This window comes from Pyxicephalus adspersus, chromosome 7 (assembly GCF_032062135.1).
Source record: "Pyxicephalus adspersus chromosome 7, UCB_Pads_2.0, whole genome shotgun sequence".
In the NCBI taxonomy this organism is placed as follows: Eukaryota; Metazoa; Chordata; class Amphibia; order Anura; family Pyxicephalidae; genus Pyxicephalus; species Pyxicephalus adspersus.
In genome coordinates this window covers 11,531,780-11,552,967 of record NC_092864.1, presented here as the reverse complement: position 1 = coordinate 11,552,967, position 21,188 = coordinate 11,531,780, and the positions used below count along the sequence as shown (strand labels likewise).

At 40.8% G+C, this 21,188-nt stretch overlaps 1 protein-coding gene across 3 annotated transcripts in view; it reads left to right on the top strand.

Annotated features, from left to right (window-relative positions):
• Positions 1–21,188, top strand: part of CACNA1H (calcium voltage-gated channel subunit alpha1 H) — a 309,639-nt gene that overhangs the window by 199,209 nt on the left and 89,242 nt on the right. For all 3 annotated transcript variants that reach the window (XM_072417469.1, XM_072417470.1, XM_072417467.1), the window contains exons 7-9: positions 5,516–5,792; positions 17,446–17,538; positions 18,480–19,269. In XM_072417469.1, coding sequence (XP_072273570.1) covers positions 5,516–5,792; positions 17,446–17,538; positions 18,480–19,269 — 1,160 coding nt within the window. The remainder of the gene's footprint in view (positions 1–5,515; positions 5,793–17,445; positions 17,539–18,479; positions 19,270–21,188) is intronic.

The window sequence follows — 21,188 nt, the reverse complement described above, 5'->3', positions numbered from 1 at the left end:
TCTCTCATTACTAACAGTGAAGTCAAAGAGGCTGAATCTACCCTTTTCCTCCTTTCCATGTGTTGCACCACTGCTCATGTGTTAACACATTAAAGCACACTACTGAAAAGCAGCTCATTCATTTTGAATAGGTTGGCAGAAAGCAGAAAGTCAGCAGCTCTCCGATAATTCCTTTCAGTGATTTCAGATAAAAACAACATGTCCGATAGGTCAGAAAGTGAACTGATGAACACAGAAATGCAATAGGCTTCAACCATTTAGGTTTCAAATCCCAACAATGTTTATAGGTTTAGGTTAGGTGGCACACATCATTGACATGGTAACTTGTGGTCCAAAACTAGACTCCATGGAGTGCCAATCTATTTTGTTAAAGAGCCCAATATTTATTTCCAACAGTACAACCAACTGCCAGCTACCATTGTGTTTTTATAACAAGGCATATTTTATACGAGCTATCAGAGATAACCCTCCCTCATCCACACATTACTATTGAGCCCTGAGGAAGGGGAAGTCCCTGAAACATGTCGGCTATATTTGTTGCTGCTGGACAATAACTCTTTACCAAGGGTTTTTTGATACTATATTTGTTTGTTGTCAGTTAAACCAGTGGTCGCCAACCTTTTCGGACCCACGGACCACTATATTTACCAGCTCCAGAACGCGCATACTCAGGTAGCCTGGTGTTACTCAAATAGGAAGAAACTTCCCCCAGAGTGATGTCATGCTGCCAGAACCCGTCCACTCTCCCACCGTAGGTCTGAGCCAGCAGGGTCCTTCTCCTGACCCAAAAGAACCTATCTGCTTCATAAAACTTTATACATAGTGAGGCATAAAGGGAAACTAGTATATTAAAACTTCAGATTACAAAAAGTAAGCACAGAACTCACTTAAGTATTTCTTATCTAACAAATAGGCACATCACTTCATAATCATGATCTGCAGGGAGTTTTTCTCTCAATAATAACTTCATGGATTGCTTTGTATTGTACTAAGAGGCATACTGATGAGGTGGTGGGATTATTTCCCATGCAGCATGAATGGGCTTGTCTGCTCGACAGAGGGCTTTATAAGCAGGAAAAAAAAGTAGGAAATGTTTTGGTTATTTTTTTCCCTTATACAGCATGCTGAATTCAATCTAATATTGGTAATTATCTTTGTATGGAACATGCGGAGGGGGGAGGAGGACATGATTGTTCCAGCATATACAACAACAAGACTTCAAAGTGAAACTTCAGCAACTTCATTGCCAGGGTTTGAACAAACTTCATGATTTCTGGCTTCTGTTGTGAAAGAATTACAAACGTTCCTATGATTGTTAAAGGAAAAAGTAAAGAGTTGTTTTCCTTACAAAAGATTAATTTGTCAAACACAGGCAGGGAGGAAAGATGTCTGTACCGTGTTTCCAGGCAAGAGTATGACTTTAGACGTTGGAAGCCATGCAATTCCTATGGGGCCCAGAGCTGTCTGGCTGCATAGTAATTTGTGCAGGGGGCAATGGCATTGGGAAAATACATTTGGATAAAATAATGTAAGTATGTAGAAAGATCAGGAACCTCCATATGATGGGAAATTATATTAGTTGAGTTAGATAGTCGACTTCTTCGTGGTTAAGCTATGACTTTCCGTCACACATAGCTATTGCCCTGTTCCTAAGGAGCTTCTTAGTAGGCAGATTTCAGTGCAACCATTAGAGCTCCTGGCCAGATTTGGGTCCCACATATATTTCTGGAGGTGCACAGCTGTATTATGTCTAATAAACCAGGATCCCTCTATCTATTTACCCATTTTTATATTTACATGTATGGCCAAAGCTTTGGCTTGTTGGACATCCCAATCTTTAACCATGGGTATGGAGTTGACTCCCAAGGCCTATGTAGATTTAACAGCCTACACTTTTCTGGAAAGGCTATTTGCAATATTCTGGAGTTTGTCTATGTTGCAATTTATACCCTTTCATACAAAGACCAGTTTTAAGGTCAGGTATTGATGTTGCATGAGAAGACCCAGCTCAAAATCAGCATTACAATTAACCCCAAAGTTGGTCAGTACAGTTGAGGTCAAGGCTCTGTGTAGGCCACTTTTGCACCCCTGAACATCACACATGCATAAGCTTGGCAGACATTCCATTCCAAAACCTTGAACACTACTCTGGGGTTCGCCCCTTTCCCCCATATAGAGACTATAACTGGTTCCTCTCTTCTGGGCTTTCTTGATATGAGAGCTTGAAGGGTGTCTCTCAGGGAAATTGTACCCATTAGACCAAGAGAGCATTTGGGAGGTCAGATCCTAATAGTAGGTTAGAAGACCTGGCTCACAATAAACATTCAAATTCACCCCAAATCTGTCCAGTAGGGTTGAGGTCAGGGCTTCGTGTAGGACACCTGAACATCACACCTGTATGAACTTTATGGACATTCAATTCCAAAATTCCAAAACCGTAAGCATTATTCTGGATTCAAACCCCTTTCCTCCGTGTGGGACTAAAACAGCTCCCACTCTTCTGGTCATTCTTTAAATGAGAGCTTTAAGGGTGTCTGTGGTTAAATGTACTTATTTGGCCGAGAGAGGATTTGTAAGGTGAGATCCTGATGTTAGGTGAGAAGACCTGGCTCACAAATAACATTCCAATTTACCTAAAAGGTGTCCAGTAAGGTTGAGGTCTGGGTGCTGTGTAGGCTACTTATGGACACCTGAACATCACACCTGCATGAGCTTGGTGGACTTTCCATTCCAAAACCATAACAGTTATTTTGGAGTTGGCCCCTATGTGGCACTATACCATCTTACACTCTTCTGATCATCCATTACATGAGATTTTGGTGAGTGTCTGCAAGACATTGTAACTATTAGGCCAAAAGGCCATTTGTGAGGTCAGATCCTGATGTTGGAAGAGATGACCCACCTCACAATTACCATTCCAATTCATCCCAGAGGTGTCCAGTAGGGTTGAGGTCAGTGTTGAAACACCTGAAGTCCGTATTTCAGAGTTATGTCCTCTACATATATTTCACAGACATATATCTGTAATAGATACAAAGATACAATATATATCTAGGTTTTAAACAAATGGTATTATCCTTTTTCCTTTCTTTGTATGCCACACACTGAAGGCTGTCAGACAGTTCTTGCTGTCACCAGCCAACTTAATTCAGTTTGATGGCACTCGCTGTGACGGTCATTTACTTTGCTTTGACATTTATTGCTCCTGTATATTTCAAACCAATTTTCAAACAATGCGGAGGGCAGATGGATGGGCACCCGTGCTGGCTGTCAGTGCCTCTGATCTTAGTTACACTACAAGAATGTATGCAAAGGCAGATCCATTCTGTAAAGGGTTAAACCAGGCCATAGAGCTCTTTGGGTGGCCCAGAATAGTATCTGTTGTCCTCTTCGCTTTAGTGTTCCCCGGGCTCTGATCCATCTCATTTTTAAAAAACACTATACACAGTTTTCCTTCCAGACTGAGTGTCCTTTGTGGTATGTTTTCCAAAGAAAAATGAGAATGTTTTTTCCTTATTAGGGCACACCTCTGTAAAGTCACCTCACCTCTCCCTCAGCCTTGCCAGAGAATTAGGATATTTTCTATTTAATGGGAACATCTCTGATGGATTAGAATGGAAGGAAGCCTATTTGGCACACAAAAGGCCGAAGAGTAAATTCTTCTGTCTGAAATACTTATTTATGTGCTTGATGCCCTTATCTGTTTTGGCTGTAATTGGGACATCCATAGAGTGATAGAATCCCGCTGAAAGTGTGTCCTGTGTTGCACTCATCTCTTATACACAATTATCTTAAAGAGGAACCTCAGTAAAAATCTGAGCTCTGCCCCTGAACTGTAGAGGTCCGGTTCTTGTTTAGGTCTAGGGAGAACATAAGACGGTTGTACTTTCCTTATTTCTTGTTCCCCCATGACTTATTCAATCTCTGAGTTATAGATGACCCCTCCAAATCCTCACTACTGGTCTCACATTGTACAATATGACATTTCCTGAATCTCCCCGTATTTTCAATAATTCTAGAGTGCAGCATTGTAAGTTTGCATCAAGGTGAGAAGCATGCCAGGAACCTATGGTAAATCCATCCAATGGGAGCTCAAGGGGAAAACATAGTAGATCGGGGAGGAACATCTGACAATACTTGTAATGCTTTCTGTACCTTATTGTCCTGTGTCAACCACCACCCCTTCTTTCTGCTATTAGAATAGGAATCTTGGTTTATATTCAGGTCACACCACTGGATGGTGCTGTATATATATATATATAGTATATGTATATATATATATATTTTTTTTTTTTTTTACACAATGCCATGTACAGTATATATACAAAACTCTGCTATTGGAAAAAGTAATACAGTTTGTTACATATGTTACATGATGACATGGTGCCCTCCATTGGTGGCCAACAAAAATGCACAAGTCATAACCACTTCAAAAGTACAAAAGACGTTATACTGTAAAAGGGGAAAAATTTAAACCAACTGCCCATGTGAATATATGTTTTCGCCTTTTACGTTTATAACACAGCAGGTATATATTTATTTACAATAATTTAATTGGCATTTCAGTTGATGATTGTTTGAATGTTAAAAAGTGATGGACGCATTTTGTGCCCTAGGTTTATACTCAAGTCAGAGTAGTTTTTCTGTTAAATCAGGTAGTAGGTACCTTGGTTTATGTTTGGATCGATTTATTTATATTTATTTATTTATTTATTAAGTATATACTGTAGGCTTTTGTCATAATTCTGGCGATCTAGAAACCCCCTTTTGCTTTCCTGATGGCAATACAGGAGAGGTATTCCATAATAAACCAATTGCTGGCTGGAGTTCTTTCAACTTAACATAACTGAACTGTTTCCCGGCAAGTTTACTGATTATTACAAGTTTTCTAGTTTATTTAATCTCAGAAATCTCTTTTTTTGTAAAATCTATTTTGAGAAACATAATAAATAAATCTTGTTTTAGTTCCCTGAAATGGGGGGCAGTGTGACCTTTCCTCACTTCCAGCAATGACTGAAGCACATGTGGCATTATTTTATACACAATGGAAATAGCACATTTTTTTAATTGACTGCATACCAGTTGTGGAATTTTTATGAACAACATTTTACGTGGCATAAGAAACATGTTAAAGATTTTTTTTTTTACTCCCTAACAAACCTGTCATTAATTGGTTGCTTCTAGCTATATAACAACGGCTGTATTGTCAATGAGTTAGTCTGGCAGAACAAGCCAGGATGTATAAAGTGTATGTTTGAATGGAATTTCCAAGGTAAACAGTGCAGGACTAGAGGTCTGCTTCTCTGTAACAAAGAGGAGTGAGTCCTGTAGTCTTCAGAAAGTGCTGGCTACAGTGTAAGGTCCATTTAAGACTTGCAGTTGACCTCAAAATTCCATTCCAGGCCAACCATGCTTCCATTAATTAATTCCATAATAGTGTGTGATATGTCTATATGACTGTTCAGTCCAGTAGGCAACTGAGTTGACCCTTTCTCCTCTTCCTCTCCCTCTGCAGCAGTTACAACCTCACCTCTCTGAAGCCGTATTACCAGGTGGATGAGACGGAAGACAACCCTTACATCTGCTCCCTGCACCGTGACAACGGCATGCTGAAATGTCAGGACATTCCCCCTAAAATCGACTGCACCAACTTCAACTTCCCAGAGTTCGGGAACAGGAACAACTGTGACCTGAATCAGTACTACAATGTATGCAAAGCCGGAGACCTGAATCCACACAAAGGGGCCATTAATTTTGATAACATTGGCTATGCCTGGATAGCCATTTTTCAGGTGAGACAATGTAATGTTTGCCAACTCTGTACATTATTCAGTTCACTACTGCTAAAATTTGTGGTCTGCTGGTTGATTCTGTGGAACCTCAATGGAGAGGTAATAATGGCTTGATAATTTGGAGCAGTGATGTGCAAAATGTGCAACTGCACAAGGGTCCTGGACACTCCTTAGTTGGGGGGCCCACTAGTCAGGTCCACTGTTGGCTGCATCCGCCAATAATTTGAATGTTACCTAGCAAAAAAAATGTTCTAAAACAGCCATTTACCGGGACGTTGGTTTCGTAAAACTGTAGACCTTTTACCCTTTGTGGTACCCAAAGTGTCAACCCCAGCAACATCTGGGATCAGGGTGTTGGAAACTAGGATCACCAATCTACCTTGTGGCCTTTACTATTGAATGCTGGCCATATGTAAAGTTAATAAATATGATAGTAGACATGGAGGTCGGTAAACAGCTGTCATGTTGTGGGTCAGTTTTTGAGCAAATGATTGTCAGTTTTTTTAGGAATCTTTTGTTCATGCCAACATCTAGGAAAGGTTACAGCTTTGTCTCTGCAGGAGCGTCTCAGTCCGGCCAGGTACCTTCACTTGCCTCGTACCTACTTATATTCCCCTCAGATTCTCACCTAATTGTATTCTGCTCATCACTAACACGTTTTATACCTGGCTTTCACGTTCAACTTCAGGCTGCCTTATTTTATTACTTCTAATCGCATTATGTAACTTCATTGTGAGCGTCTCTCCAGTTCCATAACTCAATCACTGGTAAGGGGACATGCTCTGCTTCATTCTGGAAAATGTAGAACTTTCAAAGTATAAAGTGCACTTTGGTGATGAGAACAATCATTAATGGGAAACATCAGACAGAGCTTTTAAAAAAGCAAAGATGGTTAAAGCTTGTGCTTTTGATATGGGGCAGTTACAGTAAACAGTAGTGGAAGTGTTTGCTCGGATTTAGGAGATGCTCCCCAATCCCTGGTGCAAATCCTGGCTCCCATTAATATTAATCTGAATGCGTATTCATTTGTTCAATTGCAGATTTTAAATATTATATTGACATATATATGTGAAACCTAAATCAGAACTGAAGTTCTGCATTTAAAAACTGTGAGCAGGCAAGGTTTTATTACGCTTACCTGCCCATTTATAAAAGGTTTTTAAAGTGCAGCCTAGGATGCTGAAATATGCTGAGTATCTTGGCATCCCCAGGGCGGCTGGGACTAAATGAACTCCACATCCATGGCACAGGACTTACGTCATCCTGGTCAGGTCAATTAAGATGGCTGTAGATCTGATGTCCATCTTCATCCGATGCACTGGATGAATATGGCGGCACCTGCGACAGAGTGAGGACAGGTGAGTGTAAAAATTGCGATTAGGCAGGTAAGTTTATCTTAGTGCAGAAGGGACATTTTCTGTCCCTTCATCAGCTGTACATCATAACTGTGGTCCAATGTCTTGATAATGACCATGGAAAACCCTACCAACAACATTTATCGGCATGACTGCTTGTAGCCTCCATGAGTGGTGCATAGAACAGGGTAACAACCCAGGAAAGACAGTGGTCACCCAAGAATAGGAAATGCCTGAAAAAGAACCTTCATAATATAATACCCAGATTTGTAAAATAAAAGTTGCAAATGGAAAAAGATTAAGGTCAACTTTTTCAATTAATTACAAAAGTTGAAGCCCATAGGTGATTTTATTGGTTGGTTTTAGGTATTCTTTAAAGATAGATAGTTCCAAGGTAATAAGTATTTAGGGCTGTAACAGGTCCAAATGCTGACATTTTAGAAAACATTCAGGAAAAAGAGTGAATCATTTTGTTTTATGGCTGATGTAGCGTTTAATATTTTTACAGTGACGTATTTAGTGGATGGTATTGTATCGCTGCATGTTACTACCTGGCAGCGCCTTCCTTCTCTTTTCTTCATAAAGGAATCTGTGAATAAAGAGAAATGGTATAGCTCTGGGTGTAAAATGCAGATAATGCCACTTGCCGAGCGAGAGATTGACAGCGCTGATGAAACCGCATGGAAATTGACTGCTGGTTGTAATGTAGAAACACGTCTGATCGCGGAGCCGCAGGTCTCCCAGATTAAATTTATAGCTTCACAAATTCTTGGTAACAGAGATGCATCTATTATCCTTAAAGGTAAACGCCAATCACGCATGAACGTCTCACATTTCAGCTCACTCAGGAGATACAACCGAGCTGCTGAGTGTTTTTTATTTTGATTTTAGCGTTCCCATGCTGTTAGCTGCCTTGCATGCTAACTCCCTGTGGCTGTAGGTCTCATGAGTTCAGAAATGGCCCTGTATCTCAAACTAAACGATGCAAGAAGTTGTGTTCAATAGTTCTGGCACTGCCCAGGCGGAGCCCCTTTAAACCCCACCCATGCACAAGAGCATGAAGAAAATTGACCAATAAAGCATTATGTAGGAATCTGAAAGTGAGCCCTAACAATAGACTTCTATTATTTACTTACTTTTGATTTGGCAGTGCTTTTATATCTGGCAAGAGCAGCAAGTATTTGGTAATTTTTACAGAAACTCCTTAACCCATAACTTCCTGTGCAGTTGGGGGAGAAGCCTAGATACCGGGGTCACAGGGGTCATGACCCCAAAGTCTTCAACAGTGGCGGCAATCATCGCTTTCTCCTCTAATGAGTTGAACCCAGACCCAGGCAGTAGTGGCATTGGGGTCGACACCAGAGTAAAGCATGGAACAGTGTCCAGGTGAAGACAACAGCCATCATGTTGCCCAATGAGTTCATATATGCCCTGAGGTGATCTCACTCAATTAAGAAAGGTTTTTTAATTGCTTCTAGAATGTACTGTTCCCACTAATTCCAGGTGGGGGCATTAGGGAGATTTAATATGCTCCACACTGTTTTGCCAGGGGCATCCCAAGCATCCCAAGCATTTCTCAGGGGGGCAGGGGTCCTTCTTTTTCCTGCCTTGATATATACTTTAAGCCCTGCTAAAAGGCCCTCTAAGACTGATTTACCTGCAATTAATTATTTGAAACTAAATAAAGTTAATTTAGTTGGATTTCCTATATTTAACGCAGTTGATATTTCCTTAATAGGACTAGAAGTACTTTGACCGAATTAGCCTATTGCCTACAGCTGCCCTTTGAAGAATAAATGTTCTGTTCTGTTGGAAACATCTGCAGTTTCTAAGCCAGTAAGATACTTCTTGTATCTTAAGAGGAATATAGGTAAATACTTAGGAGGAAGAGATATAATCTTGTGTTATATGAAGCATTAGTGAGACTTGTGCAGTTTAGTTTGGGGTACCAGATTTCAAGGCTGCAGAATTTGATATTGTCCAGAGAAGGACAACCTAATTAGTAAGGGGCATAAAAGATGCCAGGTATGAGGAAAGAATAAAAGGGACCTGATCTCCTCCTTTAAATGCATAATTGGTCCATTCATTCATTTTAAGGTTATCACAAATGGCATGGGGAAGCTCTGTTTCACCTGAAGGAAAATGTAAAGGATTGAGAGCTGTGAAGATGGTGCAATAGACTTCAAGGCAATTAGATCGCTTAAAAACAAGAAGATTGGATTTTATTTCAAATTGCAAATAAATATACCGTAACTAGCTATCAATATATAGAAGAAATACCACTCTAAAGCAGCCATTCTCATCTGGGGTACCTCCAGTGGGGGTTAGGGATTCTTCGAATTTCGGCTGATTGACCTCCCATCTGATGGTCCCAGTGGGATTACAGTAGGAAGCCAGTAGAAAACTTTTAATCTTTCTAGAAGGGCGGTATTGTGTTTGTAAGGGGCATTCTTTCCTGATTATTACCATAATGAACCCATTCTTTCCACAGACCCTTATCAGGGTTTCCCTAGGACTTGACATTTCGTAAAGGGATCATCTGGAGTAAAAAAAGGTTTAGAAAGGCTTCTCTAGAGTGCTGTCCCACGTTTTATTGAAATCCAAAAACACATGGAATCATCGGATAGTGATATTTGAAATGCAACTGAACATTCCCCAAACACTTGATGTGATCATTGTATAGTTTATAAGCAGATTTACATGCAGAATACTTTATTGGTTTCTAATTCTGCCCCTATTGTACAAAGGGTAGAAGGCGTTTCACAATTCCTCAATGTGTACCTTAACAGCCACTGTAAACTTTAGGCTCTGTTGCACAGTAGAGAGCAATCCCATTGGCCGATGTCAGGGACTGGAACGAGGACAGCTCCCTGCAATGAAATAGTGAACTATCCTAATATTCACTGGTATGGGACTTCCTAACTTTCACAGCAGTGAAAGGGGAGGGATGAAGGGCCAAACTACATAATACTGTTTTCCATAGTGGAAAATACATATTTTCTGCTCTTATGGATTTTGGAGTTGGATAAAAGGCCAGCAAGCTGATAAAGTTTTATTCTGCTTCTATCTTCAAATGCAAAATGGTTATATTTAATATTTTCAAAGCCTTCTATAATAAAAAAGTAAGTTAGTCTTTCAGGCCCCATGCTGTAACTGTGACACATTGGGATAGTTTGTCACACGCTTCACGCGTGATGGGTCTTATCTGATTAGCGCCACTGTCACTAGCGTTAAATGGAAGATCTCCCTTTTCATTTTCTCCTGCTCGCTGTCTGTCACATCACTGCCCATCTGGATGATTACTGGAGTTAGGTCAGGGAAAGCTGAGGGAAGGGGGGGTAGATTAGGTCTCCAGTGAGGCATAGAATACCTAAATCTTCATTCATGCCTCTCTAACCTGTAGCAGCAATGTGTCACTGGCTCCCCAGCTACTAATACAGTTAAGAAAACAAATACTCTTCATGAGACTTGAGTGTTTCTTCGGAAATATGGTGACAAGTAAAATCGAGCAGCGAACTGCTATCTTGGTAACACTGCGAGTATGATAAAATGGGAAGGTTGACTGTACCTACCTTTAACCAGAATATGATATAAACTTCCCATGAGCTCTTACTTAGGAAGTTTTTACCATAATTGTGAATTGGGCCGCAAAATCGTGTTACTCCTTTTGCTCTGGGACACTTCCCCTTTCTGAGAGCTACACTGTATCGCTAAAAGTGTGGGAACTTCCCTTTAAATTACTGATTTCAGGAGTTTCTAGTGAAGGGACGTGTTAATGGAACAGTATACAACAACATTTTAGACAATTTTATTCTTACAAAATTTTGAATAAGGCTCTTTTTTGGCAGGACTGTTCCTGTGTGAACCAAACCAACTCTATAAAGTCATGGTTTAATGGGTTTGGTGTGAAGGAACTCACGTTACTCCCACAGTCCTGATCGCAATCCTTCTGAGCACCATTGAATCTCAGTTCTGAGCCAGATCTACATCCAACATCATGACCTCTTTGCTCCATCAACTGAATAGGTTAAATAGGCACAATTTTCCAAAGCCACACTACAAAATCTTATGGAAAGCCTTTTTAAAAGTGTGGGGTCAACCCCATATAATAGCCCATGACTTGGATTAGCATGTCCATCAAGCTGCTATAGATGTGTCCACAAATGTTTGGTCAAGAATAGCACATCTCTCTGCAATGGTGGTTTTAAGTTGCTTAAAAATATTTTCTGCTAAAAAATAGGTGCTGGAGGGGGCAACACAGTTCTCAACTCTATGAGGAACTGGGATTCTGGGATTTGGGCACTCACAGTGTCTGCATGGTATCCATCAATCCAAGAACACGAATGTAAGATATTCCAGTTTACCAGCCCTTGGGTGTGGTGTATTACTCCAATTACTTCTTCTGAAGTTCAAACCAGTAGAATATTTCCTACCTTGGGAAAAAAATGTTTTAGGACAAACCCCATTCCCCTCATATCCATATTATTGGCTAGGATGTGATGTGAGGATAATCCTAGCTAATAACAGGGGCAAATACCACAAAAAGTTAGTCGCTTAGTTTTTTGCCCTTGAATTTTTTTACGCTTATCGAAGAGATATATAAAAATGCTTCCCACTGGGTATTTACCTAAGGCCATTCTTCAGCTTGGATACATATTGTGCATAATTAAATTTTTAAATAGCTCCACCCAGTTTAAATGTGGATTAAACATCATGTTCTATAGATCTGTGGGAATGTGTAAAATTTTTGTAAATAGCAAAGCTGTGCTTCACAGTATGCTATCCACATTTTTTGGGTCCTTTTGGCCCATCTAACCCTAACCCAGCTGCATCTGCAATCGATGTGAATTAAAAACAAACAACTCAGCTTGAATGAATTCTTCAACACACTTCACCATGTAAAGGTAATTATCTATAGGATACAAAGTAAGTCCCATTATCACCCATTTTGTCCAGTCCTGTCAATCTTCTGCCTAGGTTATTGGTGCTCACATAAGATGGATTACTGGTCTGTAATGAGAACACCTGTGTCCATGGCCTGACCTGAACAAGCCGTGGAAATAAGGGTCAGCAACCTTTTACACCAATGCGTAGAATTAAATTCATCTCACATTTATTCCCTTCCACATCCAGTATCTGGGGACACAGACCTACGGGGACATCGACCTACTAATCCTCTTAATATAGCAGTCTGGGGATTAGGTGAGGCTCAGGAGTGTATCAATAGGTCTAAACACACAGATACATGGGCTGATTAGTGGAGCGAAAAGAACAGATTTTCTTGGTGTGTCTGTCATGAAATAGATGTGCCCCACTCCGCTGAGCCCGCTAATGAAAACAGCAATTGCAAATTGTTGTTGGCTTCACCAAAAGTCACATCGTATTTCTCAGACTTCTGCGCCCTCTTAATTTTATCTTGCTTCCTTTATCCGGTTATGTCTTTATTTTATCATTTGTTTTAGTAGAAGTATTTCTGGCTGCTACTTGACTAGTTTTTAAATGAATATGTAGAATTTCTTGGGGGCCAAATCACAAAGCTTGGAGGTACCACAGCATGCAGTAGGGGGAACAGGTATTCTATGCACTCGAATGGGACCCTTTGTTTGATTCTTGTATTTAGCACATCTTCAAATTTGGGTTTTTAACAAAGAACATACATAGAAAAACTAGTTTATTCCAAAAATGATTGTTGTTACAATAAATCCACATTGGGATTATGTTATGTGGCCTGTTGAGCTAAAAATATTACCCAACCCTCGCTGAAACCTGATGTCTTTTTTAATCTTTATAGCCTTGTACTCCCACATGACTAGTTTTTGCTTTGAAATGCCCTAAAATATCTATGGCAAATGCTAAATCCTGATCCCCTTTAATGCTCTGTCCTGGCAGAGCTAAGTAATAGTTACACCTCTTGTTACAAGTGTCCATACCCAGACCCGTATATCAGAGAAAGGAAGGAGGCCATGTCTAACCAGAATTGTTACATTGGTGAGTTCACTAGAATACAGCACACACCGGTGAGAGAAAGAGGGTCCTTTGGACACAATCTACTACAGCACATCACAGTCCAGATATAACTGGCATTCTCATGTAGCTCCAGGGGAAATTAATGTCTTTGTCCCTACTGTCCCAGTCCTGAATTTCAGCACCTACAGGATCCTGTCCTATGGTAGAAGGTTTGGGCCCCAGAGGTCTAAGAGCCACCTGGCTAGTTCTCTCACTCAATCAGCATTCCACTGCTCAATGGGTCCCCAAGACTTCATGTTGACCCAATTTTCCATCCATTTAAACTCTTAGTAACTACCTGCCCAAAAATTTGCCCAAAGTTTGCCTTAGGCTCAAAAAGGTGGTGCATCAGGGTGGTGATTGGCCTAACATGAACAGGCACATTCTATGCAGCAACACATAGCCAACCATCTGGAGTTCCAGAACTATCCAGAATTTACAAATTTTAACATTGATACTTCGATAGGAAGGTGAAGGTAAGACTAGGAATATTCCTTCATCTCTGACCACAACTGGGCTTTTAGGGGAAATTTGAGCCACCCTGCTGACAAATCCTGGCTGCTCCTAGAATGTGGACTGCTTTCTTAGAATAAAGCCATAAAAACAGTTTCCTTTGAAGACTTCCTGGCCTTTCCCAGACCTCTCTTCTAAACAGAGGGGCTGTGAACTGGCTGCGGCCCCAGAAGACGGCACGAGGACTACGCTAGGCACACGCAGCCTTATCAGCTCCCCGGTGCCGTGATTTGTTCTGTATGTTAATGAACAGAGCTCCCGATAATTTCCCGGAGCTAAGTGGGATTATTCAGCTGGAAAAAAGTCATCATCTGATTTCATATACATGCGTAACCAGAGAAGGATTAATTTAGTTTGATCATTTATATTGTGCATATATATTAGGCTGCCCCCACACATTGTGTAATCACTGTGCACAGTCTCCATTAAGCTGACCATACACAATAATGGCTCATTGCACATCTCCTTTAAGTCTACCAGCAGCTTTGTATTAGGAAGAAATGTCTGATAGGATACCAAATGAATAGAGTGTTCAGATTGACCCCACTGTATAGTCTTGGTAGTTCTCGCTGTACAGTGTAAGGTGAGGGCCCATTGAAATGTAGCAGAAGAGCTCATTGACAATGAACTCAAGAGGAGCTAAAGAAGATTGTAGGATCAGAATGGCCAGCCTAAGGTTTAATTACCTTTTGAGTGGTCCTATCCAATGCCAAACCTCTTTTCTTTCAGATGCCCCATGCCCTGGTATTAGCAGTGTGCATATGGTGGTTCAAGCTCCAACCACTCTTGCTTAAGGTGCACAGGGGGCCAATTTAAAAATACCCTGTGGGCCTAATAAGCACCTATGCCAAAAATGGTGAACATTTACCTCCAATGCAACTGACCCACAGATGAACTTCTACGACTTTTATCGAAATGATGGGCCTTTGTTGCCTGCTATCCTACACCGATTCTACCATTTGTAATTTACCTCTGACCCGCTCCGCTGCGTTCCACCATTTCCATGTATTTCATGTTGCCTAGCTGTAAACGTCTTAGCTCTTGAAATCGGTTCTGAGTTTCTATTTGCTTCAGTAAAATCTCTACAATTCGCCTTTCGCTGTCTCGTGTCATTGCATTACGTGTTCTGCTATTCTTGGCAACCTGCAAATTATCCCAGCTTCCTCCACTTGCTGCAGCACAGGCTAATGGACAGGTCATTATATCCTACGGCAGCCCTTCTCAACCTTTTCTGCCCCTGGGGAACCCTTAAACTATTTTTTAGGCCTCCCCTGCTGAGATGTCCTGCTAAAAATAATAATACTTACGGTTTGTGATGCATCAATAAATTGCAGAACATTTATAAATATGAATTAATGATATGGCATACCTTGCAAATTCAACAACCACGGAAGATGAGTTTTTGCATCCTTCTTCTATGTACATTATTTTAGATAACTATTTTTTTAAATGAAAGGGCCTATTTATTCAAAAAAGTGTCTGTCAGTTATTAGATTGCCACTTCTTTGTTCTCCACTTTCCAGATCTAAAAAAATATACAATCTAAATTTTGTTTTATATGGTGATGGTCAGTGTATTGAGCGCCTTTCTGCAATTAACCCAAAGTGCTGATCTACAGCTCCATTTACTCGAATGGAGATACAGATCTTCAGCTGAAAGAAAAGTTATCTCTCACATAAGTCCCTGGCCCACATTCACACAGGTCCATGGCCCACTTTTTGAGACAGGACTCCACACTCTCAAAGGGCCTTGGTGTGCTAACATACAGGGCCACTGTCTATTCTCACAGTGGATCCTGCCCACTTCAACATAGGGCCTTGGCCCATTATCACACAGAGCTTCAGCTCCTCTTACAAAAGGCCCTGGCACACTTTTACACAGGGCCCCGACCTGCTCTCACACAGGGCCCTAGCTGTTCTTATACAGGGGGCAAGCTCCCTTTCCCATAGGACCTCTATCTGCTCTCACACGGGGCCCCGGTCCATTCTCACACAGGGCTCAGGCCACTCCCAAACAGGGTCCCAGTCTGATCTCACACATTCAATCAAGACCCTAGACTGATCACATAGGCTCCTGCCCCCTCCCACATTGGACCACGGCCCATTCTCACACAGGGCCCCTGGCTACTCTCATTTAATGCTCCAGCATGATCTCACAGAGAGCTTCAGTCCAATCTCAGAATGGCCTTTATGGGTTACAAATGATTTTTGCTAGTAAGTAAGATTACACAATATAAAAAGTGATCACACAACATCAGATCCACAGGCTGACATCAGTGTACAAGACATTTTCACTATTTCAACAACGAGTGCTTCTTCCATTGTATAAGACAATAAACACCCACACAACTCAATAATTCTAAATAATGAGCTTTACAAATGGGCCAAAGTCCCAGAGCTTTTCTATAAATATTTTATGATTATATAGAAATCAAGCAGAGCTTTCACCGTACCTCCAGGCACCGGAGCATTGTTTTGTAAGGTGTGGTCCTGGAGTATCTCGGCTATGTTTAGGCAGGTACTTTTTTGGTATATAAATGAATATTAGTCTCTCATATTTATTAAGCACTGGTGTATTTGTCACATAGCCATTTTGATGTACATTTATAACAGCAGAGTGAGAATAAAAGGAAATCAGCTGCAGGAGTTACAATCCTACAATAAGTGTTATTGTGCTGTATGTCCCCGAACAACCCTCCTCTGCTCCTTCCTCTCATACATATGGATTTGAGGAGCTTAGAGCCTTACTGAAGTTTCTGCTAATTTTATTGTAGGAACATCAGAACTGTTCCTTCAAAAAGCAACCACAGCCTGAATAGAAAAGCCTGTCCCTGGCAGCATGATGCAGAGAAGCATGCTTGTTCTTTATGTGGAATCAGTGCTCTCTCTGCAATGGACCAGCATGCCCCTAAGTTAATTTTATAGCTCTGAAATTTCTAAAGCTCATCCCAATGCAAGGCTCAACCTGTCCCAAGTCCTAATTTGAGATTGGTAGTGAGATCAGCTGTTCCTGGGCAGCTCTGAGGGGCCCCAACTACTATGGCGGTTTCTAATGAACCAGTGTTTGAACATTTATTAGCACCCCCATCCATTCCATGTCAGTGACCGGGAACACAGAATCTGGATCAGTTCCAGCACCCATGACTTAACTGTGTTCAGCCAATTGTGAATTGTAATTTTCTGTGTTGGACTTTCTGTGGCTCACAGCTCGTGCACATACCCTGATATCACATCCGTTCTATAATGATGTTTCTGCTGACTTGAGTTTTCTTTAACACTTTTTACAAATTCTATTATTTACGGAGAGGATTGCAAACTGCACTTTGATCAGAGCGGATAAATAATTTCACATTGCGAGCGCAGATCCTTTCAGCTGCATGAGACGTTTAGGCTTTTTACTATGTCCGCTTATGATTAATTATCTCCCGTATGGAGTTTAATTACCGGAGATGAAACGAGAACCCAGAAAAATACATAAGGGAGTTTGCATGAAAGATTATTGGTATGGCTAAGAGGACCTGTCTATATACACATCTGCTGTTTGGATGGGTATATTAATATTCAGTGTATCGATTCCTTAGGAATATAAAGCTGAACTTCAGGAAGATATATAAAACACAGAATAAACCTAAATGTATTTGTAAGTGAAGTACCTTAGCTTCACCTGTTATCACCCTAATTCCCCTGTCAGACGTCAGAAAAGTTTATTTGATTTTTTTTTATTTGCACTACTTTATGGGTATATAATTATAGTATTCTATTTTCTCTTCTCTCTTCTAGGTTATAACCCTGGAAGGGTGGGTGGACATCATGTACTATGTCATGGATGCACATTCTTTTTACAATTTTATATATTTTATACTACTTATAATTGTAAGTATCTGATTTTTTCAAGTGTCAATTCTTTGTGATTATTATCATGCTCACAATCTAATTTCCTATCATAGTCAAAACTTAAGCATTTTTGGGGAGAAGCTAATTTACCTACATTTTTAGAATGGGAAGGTGCTCAGAAGAGACATACACCAACACAGGTAAAACACGCCAATACTATCCTGGCCATGACAGAACTTTGCAAGGCAAGAGTGCTAGCCACCAAGCCAACTAGCGGCCTTACTATAGTCATAGCTTATTGCCCTACCATAGTCACAGCTTAAAACCAATTTTTGGGGAAAAGCCAACTAACCTACATTTTAGGATAGCAAAGTGCACAGAGGTGACCCATTTCAACAGGGGTAAAACACACCCCAATACTTTCCTGCCCATACCAGAACTTTGCAAGGCAGGAGTGTTAGCCATCGAGCCAACATTCGGCCTTACCATAGCCATAACATAATGTCCTACCAAAGTCATTGCTTAAGACCAAATTTTTTGGGGAAGCCAATTATACCACTTTTGTAGGATAGGAAAGTGCCCAGAGGAGACCCATGCTAACATGGGTAAAACACGTCAATACTCTCATGGCTATGATTAAACGTTGCAAAGCAAGAGTCCCAGCCACCTAGCCATCGTGCGGCCCTGCCATAGCCATGTTCCATCATAGTCATAGCTTATGACCAATTTTTTTGGGAGGGAGCAAATTAAACTACCTTTTTAGGATAGGGAAGTGCCCAGAGAAGACCCAACATGGTTAAAACAAGTCAATACTTTTCTAGCTTTGACTGAACTTTTCAAAGCAAGAGTGCTAGCCACCGAGCCACCATGCCACCTATAAATATATTACCTTCGATGGTAGTAGTTATTGAAGTATCATGGTTGTTGTACCAATCTCAATGTACCAAATTTATGATTGTCCATGTTTTTGTTCCCCTCAGGTGGGGTCTTTCTTCATGATAAACTTGTGCCTGGTTGTCATAGCAACACAGTTCTCCGAAACAAAGCAGCGGGAAAATCAACTCATGCAGGAGCAGCGGGCCCGATACCTCTCCAATGACAGCACAATTGCCAGCTTCTCTGAGCCTGGTAGCTGCTACGAGGAGCTGCTCAAGTACATCTGCCACATCTTCAGGAAGGTGAAACGAAGGACGCTGCGCCTCTATAATAACTGGCAGAACAAGCGCAGGAAAAAAGTCAACCCCAACAGTGCCATGAACGGTCAAGGCCGGGTCCGCAAGTGCAAGCGGCGAATCACCTCTATCCATCACTTGATCCATCACCACCATCATCACCACCACCACCATTATCACATAAGCAATGGGAGCCCTAGGGGACCCAGGTCCAGTCCAGAGATCTGTGATGTAGAAATGAAGATCATAAAGCCACGAAATCAGCTGAGGCTTCTTCCACCATCCCCAAGCCACCAGAACCCACCAGCCAACAGTGAGTCTGTCCATAGCATTTACCATGCAGATTGCCACTTTGAAGGGCCCCAACTTAAATCCTGTAAGTCTTCCAATGCCTCTTCCAACACCAAACTGGATGTGGCGCTCAACCACACCAATATGAACTACCCTACCATCCTACCGTCGCCAGCCTGCAAAACCAGCCCCACCACGTTGCCGAAAGGAAAAAGAAGCATCAGTACTCCTGGAAGTTTGGTCAACAGCCCGGTTAGCCTCAACGCCGACTCCTATGGAAAAATGCATCACCTAGTCGGAGAGCATGGTAAGAAATTAGTTCAACTTTTTGATTCCATTCTGGTACTGCCAGGGCAGCTTTAGATATCATTGGGAATGTTAAAAACCCCATTTGCCATATTTGGTGTTAGATTTCTTTGAGGACTTTGAAGACATTCATGAAAATCTACCAAGTGAAAGAAATCAATTATAGACAGATGTGCCTGGAATGGTTAATACCAATTATAGTTTCACCTTTAATGCTATTCTGGTATTAATTGTAATATTTTGGATTTCCCATCCCAATGGTCATCAGGACACATAGGCTGATTCTCCCCAGCGGTGGAATAGACAGCAAGACAAAGCAATAGGGTTCTGAACAAATATGTGCCATTTAATAGAATAGACCATTCGATATGCAAATGTATTGAATTAATTGTTAATATGCTTTTGGATAAAATGCTTAATATATATATTCTTTTTTAATATGTTTCATATAAATATTTTATATAGTATATACAGAAAGATTAGTTTCAAAAGAAACGAAGCAGTCACAAAAGCAAGAGGTGAGGTTAAATCATTCTATGATCCAAAGGGGACAGATGATCCAGTGAAAACTGAAGATTAATTCATTTCCTTTCAATTATGGATTTGTTTACCCTTTCTTATGGCATGTCTAGGACAAGGAGTAAAGGAAAATCTCCTAAATGGGCCACTTAACCTGATAGGAATTATAAAACTTTCCTCTTCTACCCAAAGCTAAAAAAAACAAGCCTAAATCAAGTCGCTTAAATTAAGTATGGAGGTATTCCTCCTCTTGGAGGTCCTTACGCCAGCTCTTTGCATTGTAAATCATTGAGCTTAATTAAAGAAGGTTGAGGACATCTTATGGTCAAAAAGTGTAATGCAGGGGAACACTTTGAAATGAAGGTGAGTATTACAGTCTTTTATCATTATTTTGTTATGCCATGGAACACTTTTACCAAAAACAAAATGCTTTCATACAAGCATATTAGACACTTTTATAGACACAAATACATACTGCATTTAAAAAGAAAAGTCCTTCAAACACTCCATGTTATGAATGGGCATTGGACTAAGTGGCGATTTTTACCAGCCAGTGCGTCAGTTAAAGTCCCAGATTATTAAGCATTAAGCTGAATTCTCTGACATGACTTTGCTGGGCCTAATGTGTCTTATACAATAATGGCTAAAAGTAATAATCAGAGCCCGAGAGTTACTCATTACCCTGCTCTGCAGCCGAGTGGAATCAAATCATGAGCAATAGGTTCATAGCATGGGAACATAAACACTTAAGTATAATTGCATACATTTGCGCTACATAAATAGCCGCTTGCTGATTTAGAGAAAAATGGCTCTATTAAACAGAGGCTGAGCTCTGATATTCCCCTCTTCCATCTCTTTCTTCATGCAGAGGGTTGGCTATAAGAACGTCATGTTCCTCGCTGCTTATCACCCCTGCCGAGATGTCACAATGTGTTATTTACAAAGCCATTGTAACTTTAACTTTTAACAGCTCTATGTTCCCCTGATTCCTAAATAAAATGATGTCCGGTATGAGAGCTGCCAGCCTTAGGGCATTTTCAGACCTGCAGTGAACTACAATATTCTGCTACAGGCTCTTCCCCGTCCCATTCACTTGCAAGGGAGCAGTTTGGAACCATTGTTTGCTCACAGATTGTGACACAGTTCCAAAAAACGACATATGCTTTTGCCCCTGCCTTTGGAAAAACTGCACCGCAGCCAGAACTGTGTGCAAATGTGTTACCTGTGGTGCAGTTTGCCACTCCTGGGTGCACAGCAGCAGTTTTCAAGGTGCCAGGGAGCAGCAAACTGTGCAGTTTCTTACTGCAGGTATGATAAAAGCATTAAAGGGAGTCAAACCCTTCAATCTTCTTATAAGAGGAACTGAACTCTGAAATCTGAATGAAAAAAAAAACAATTAGA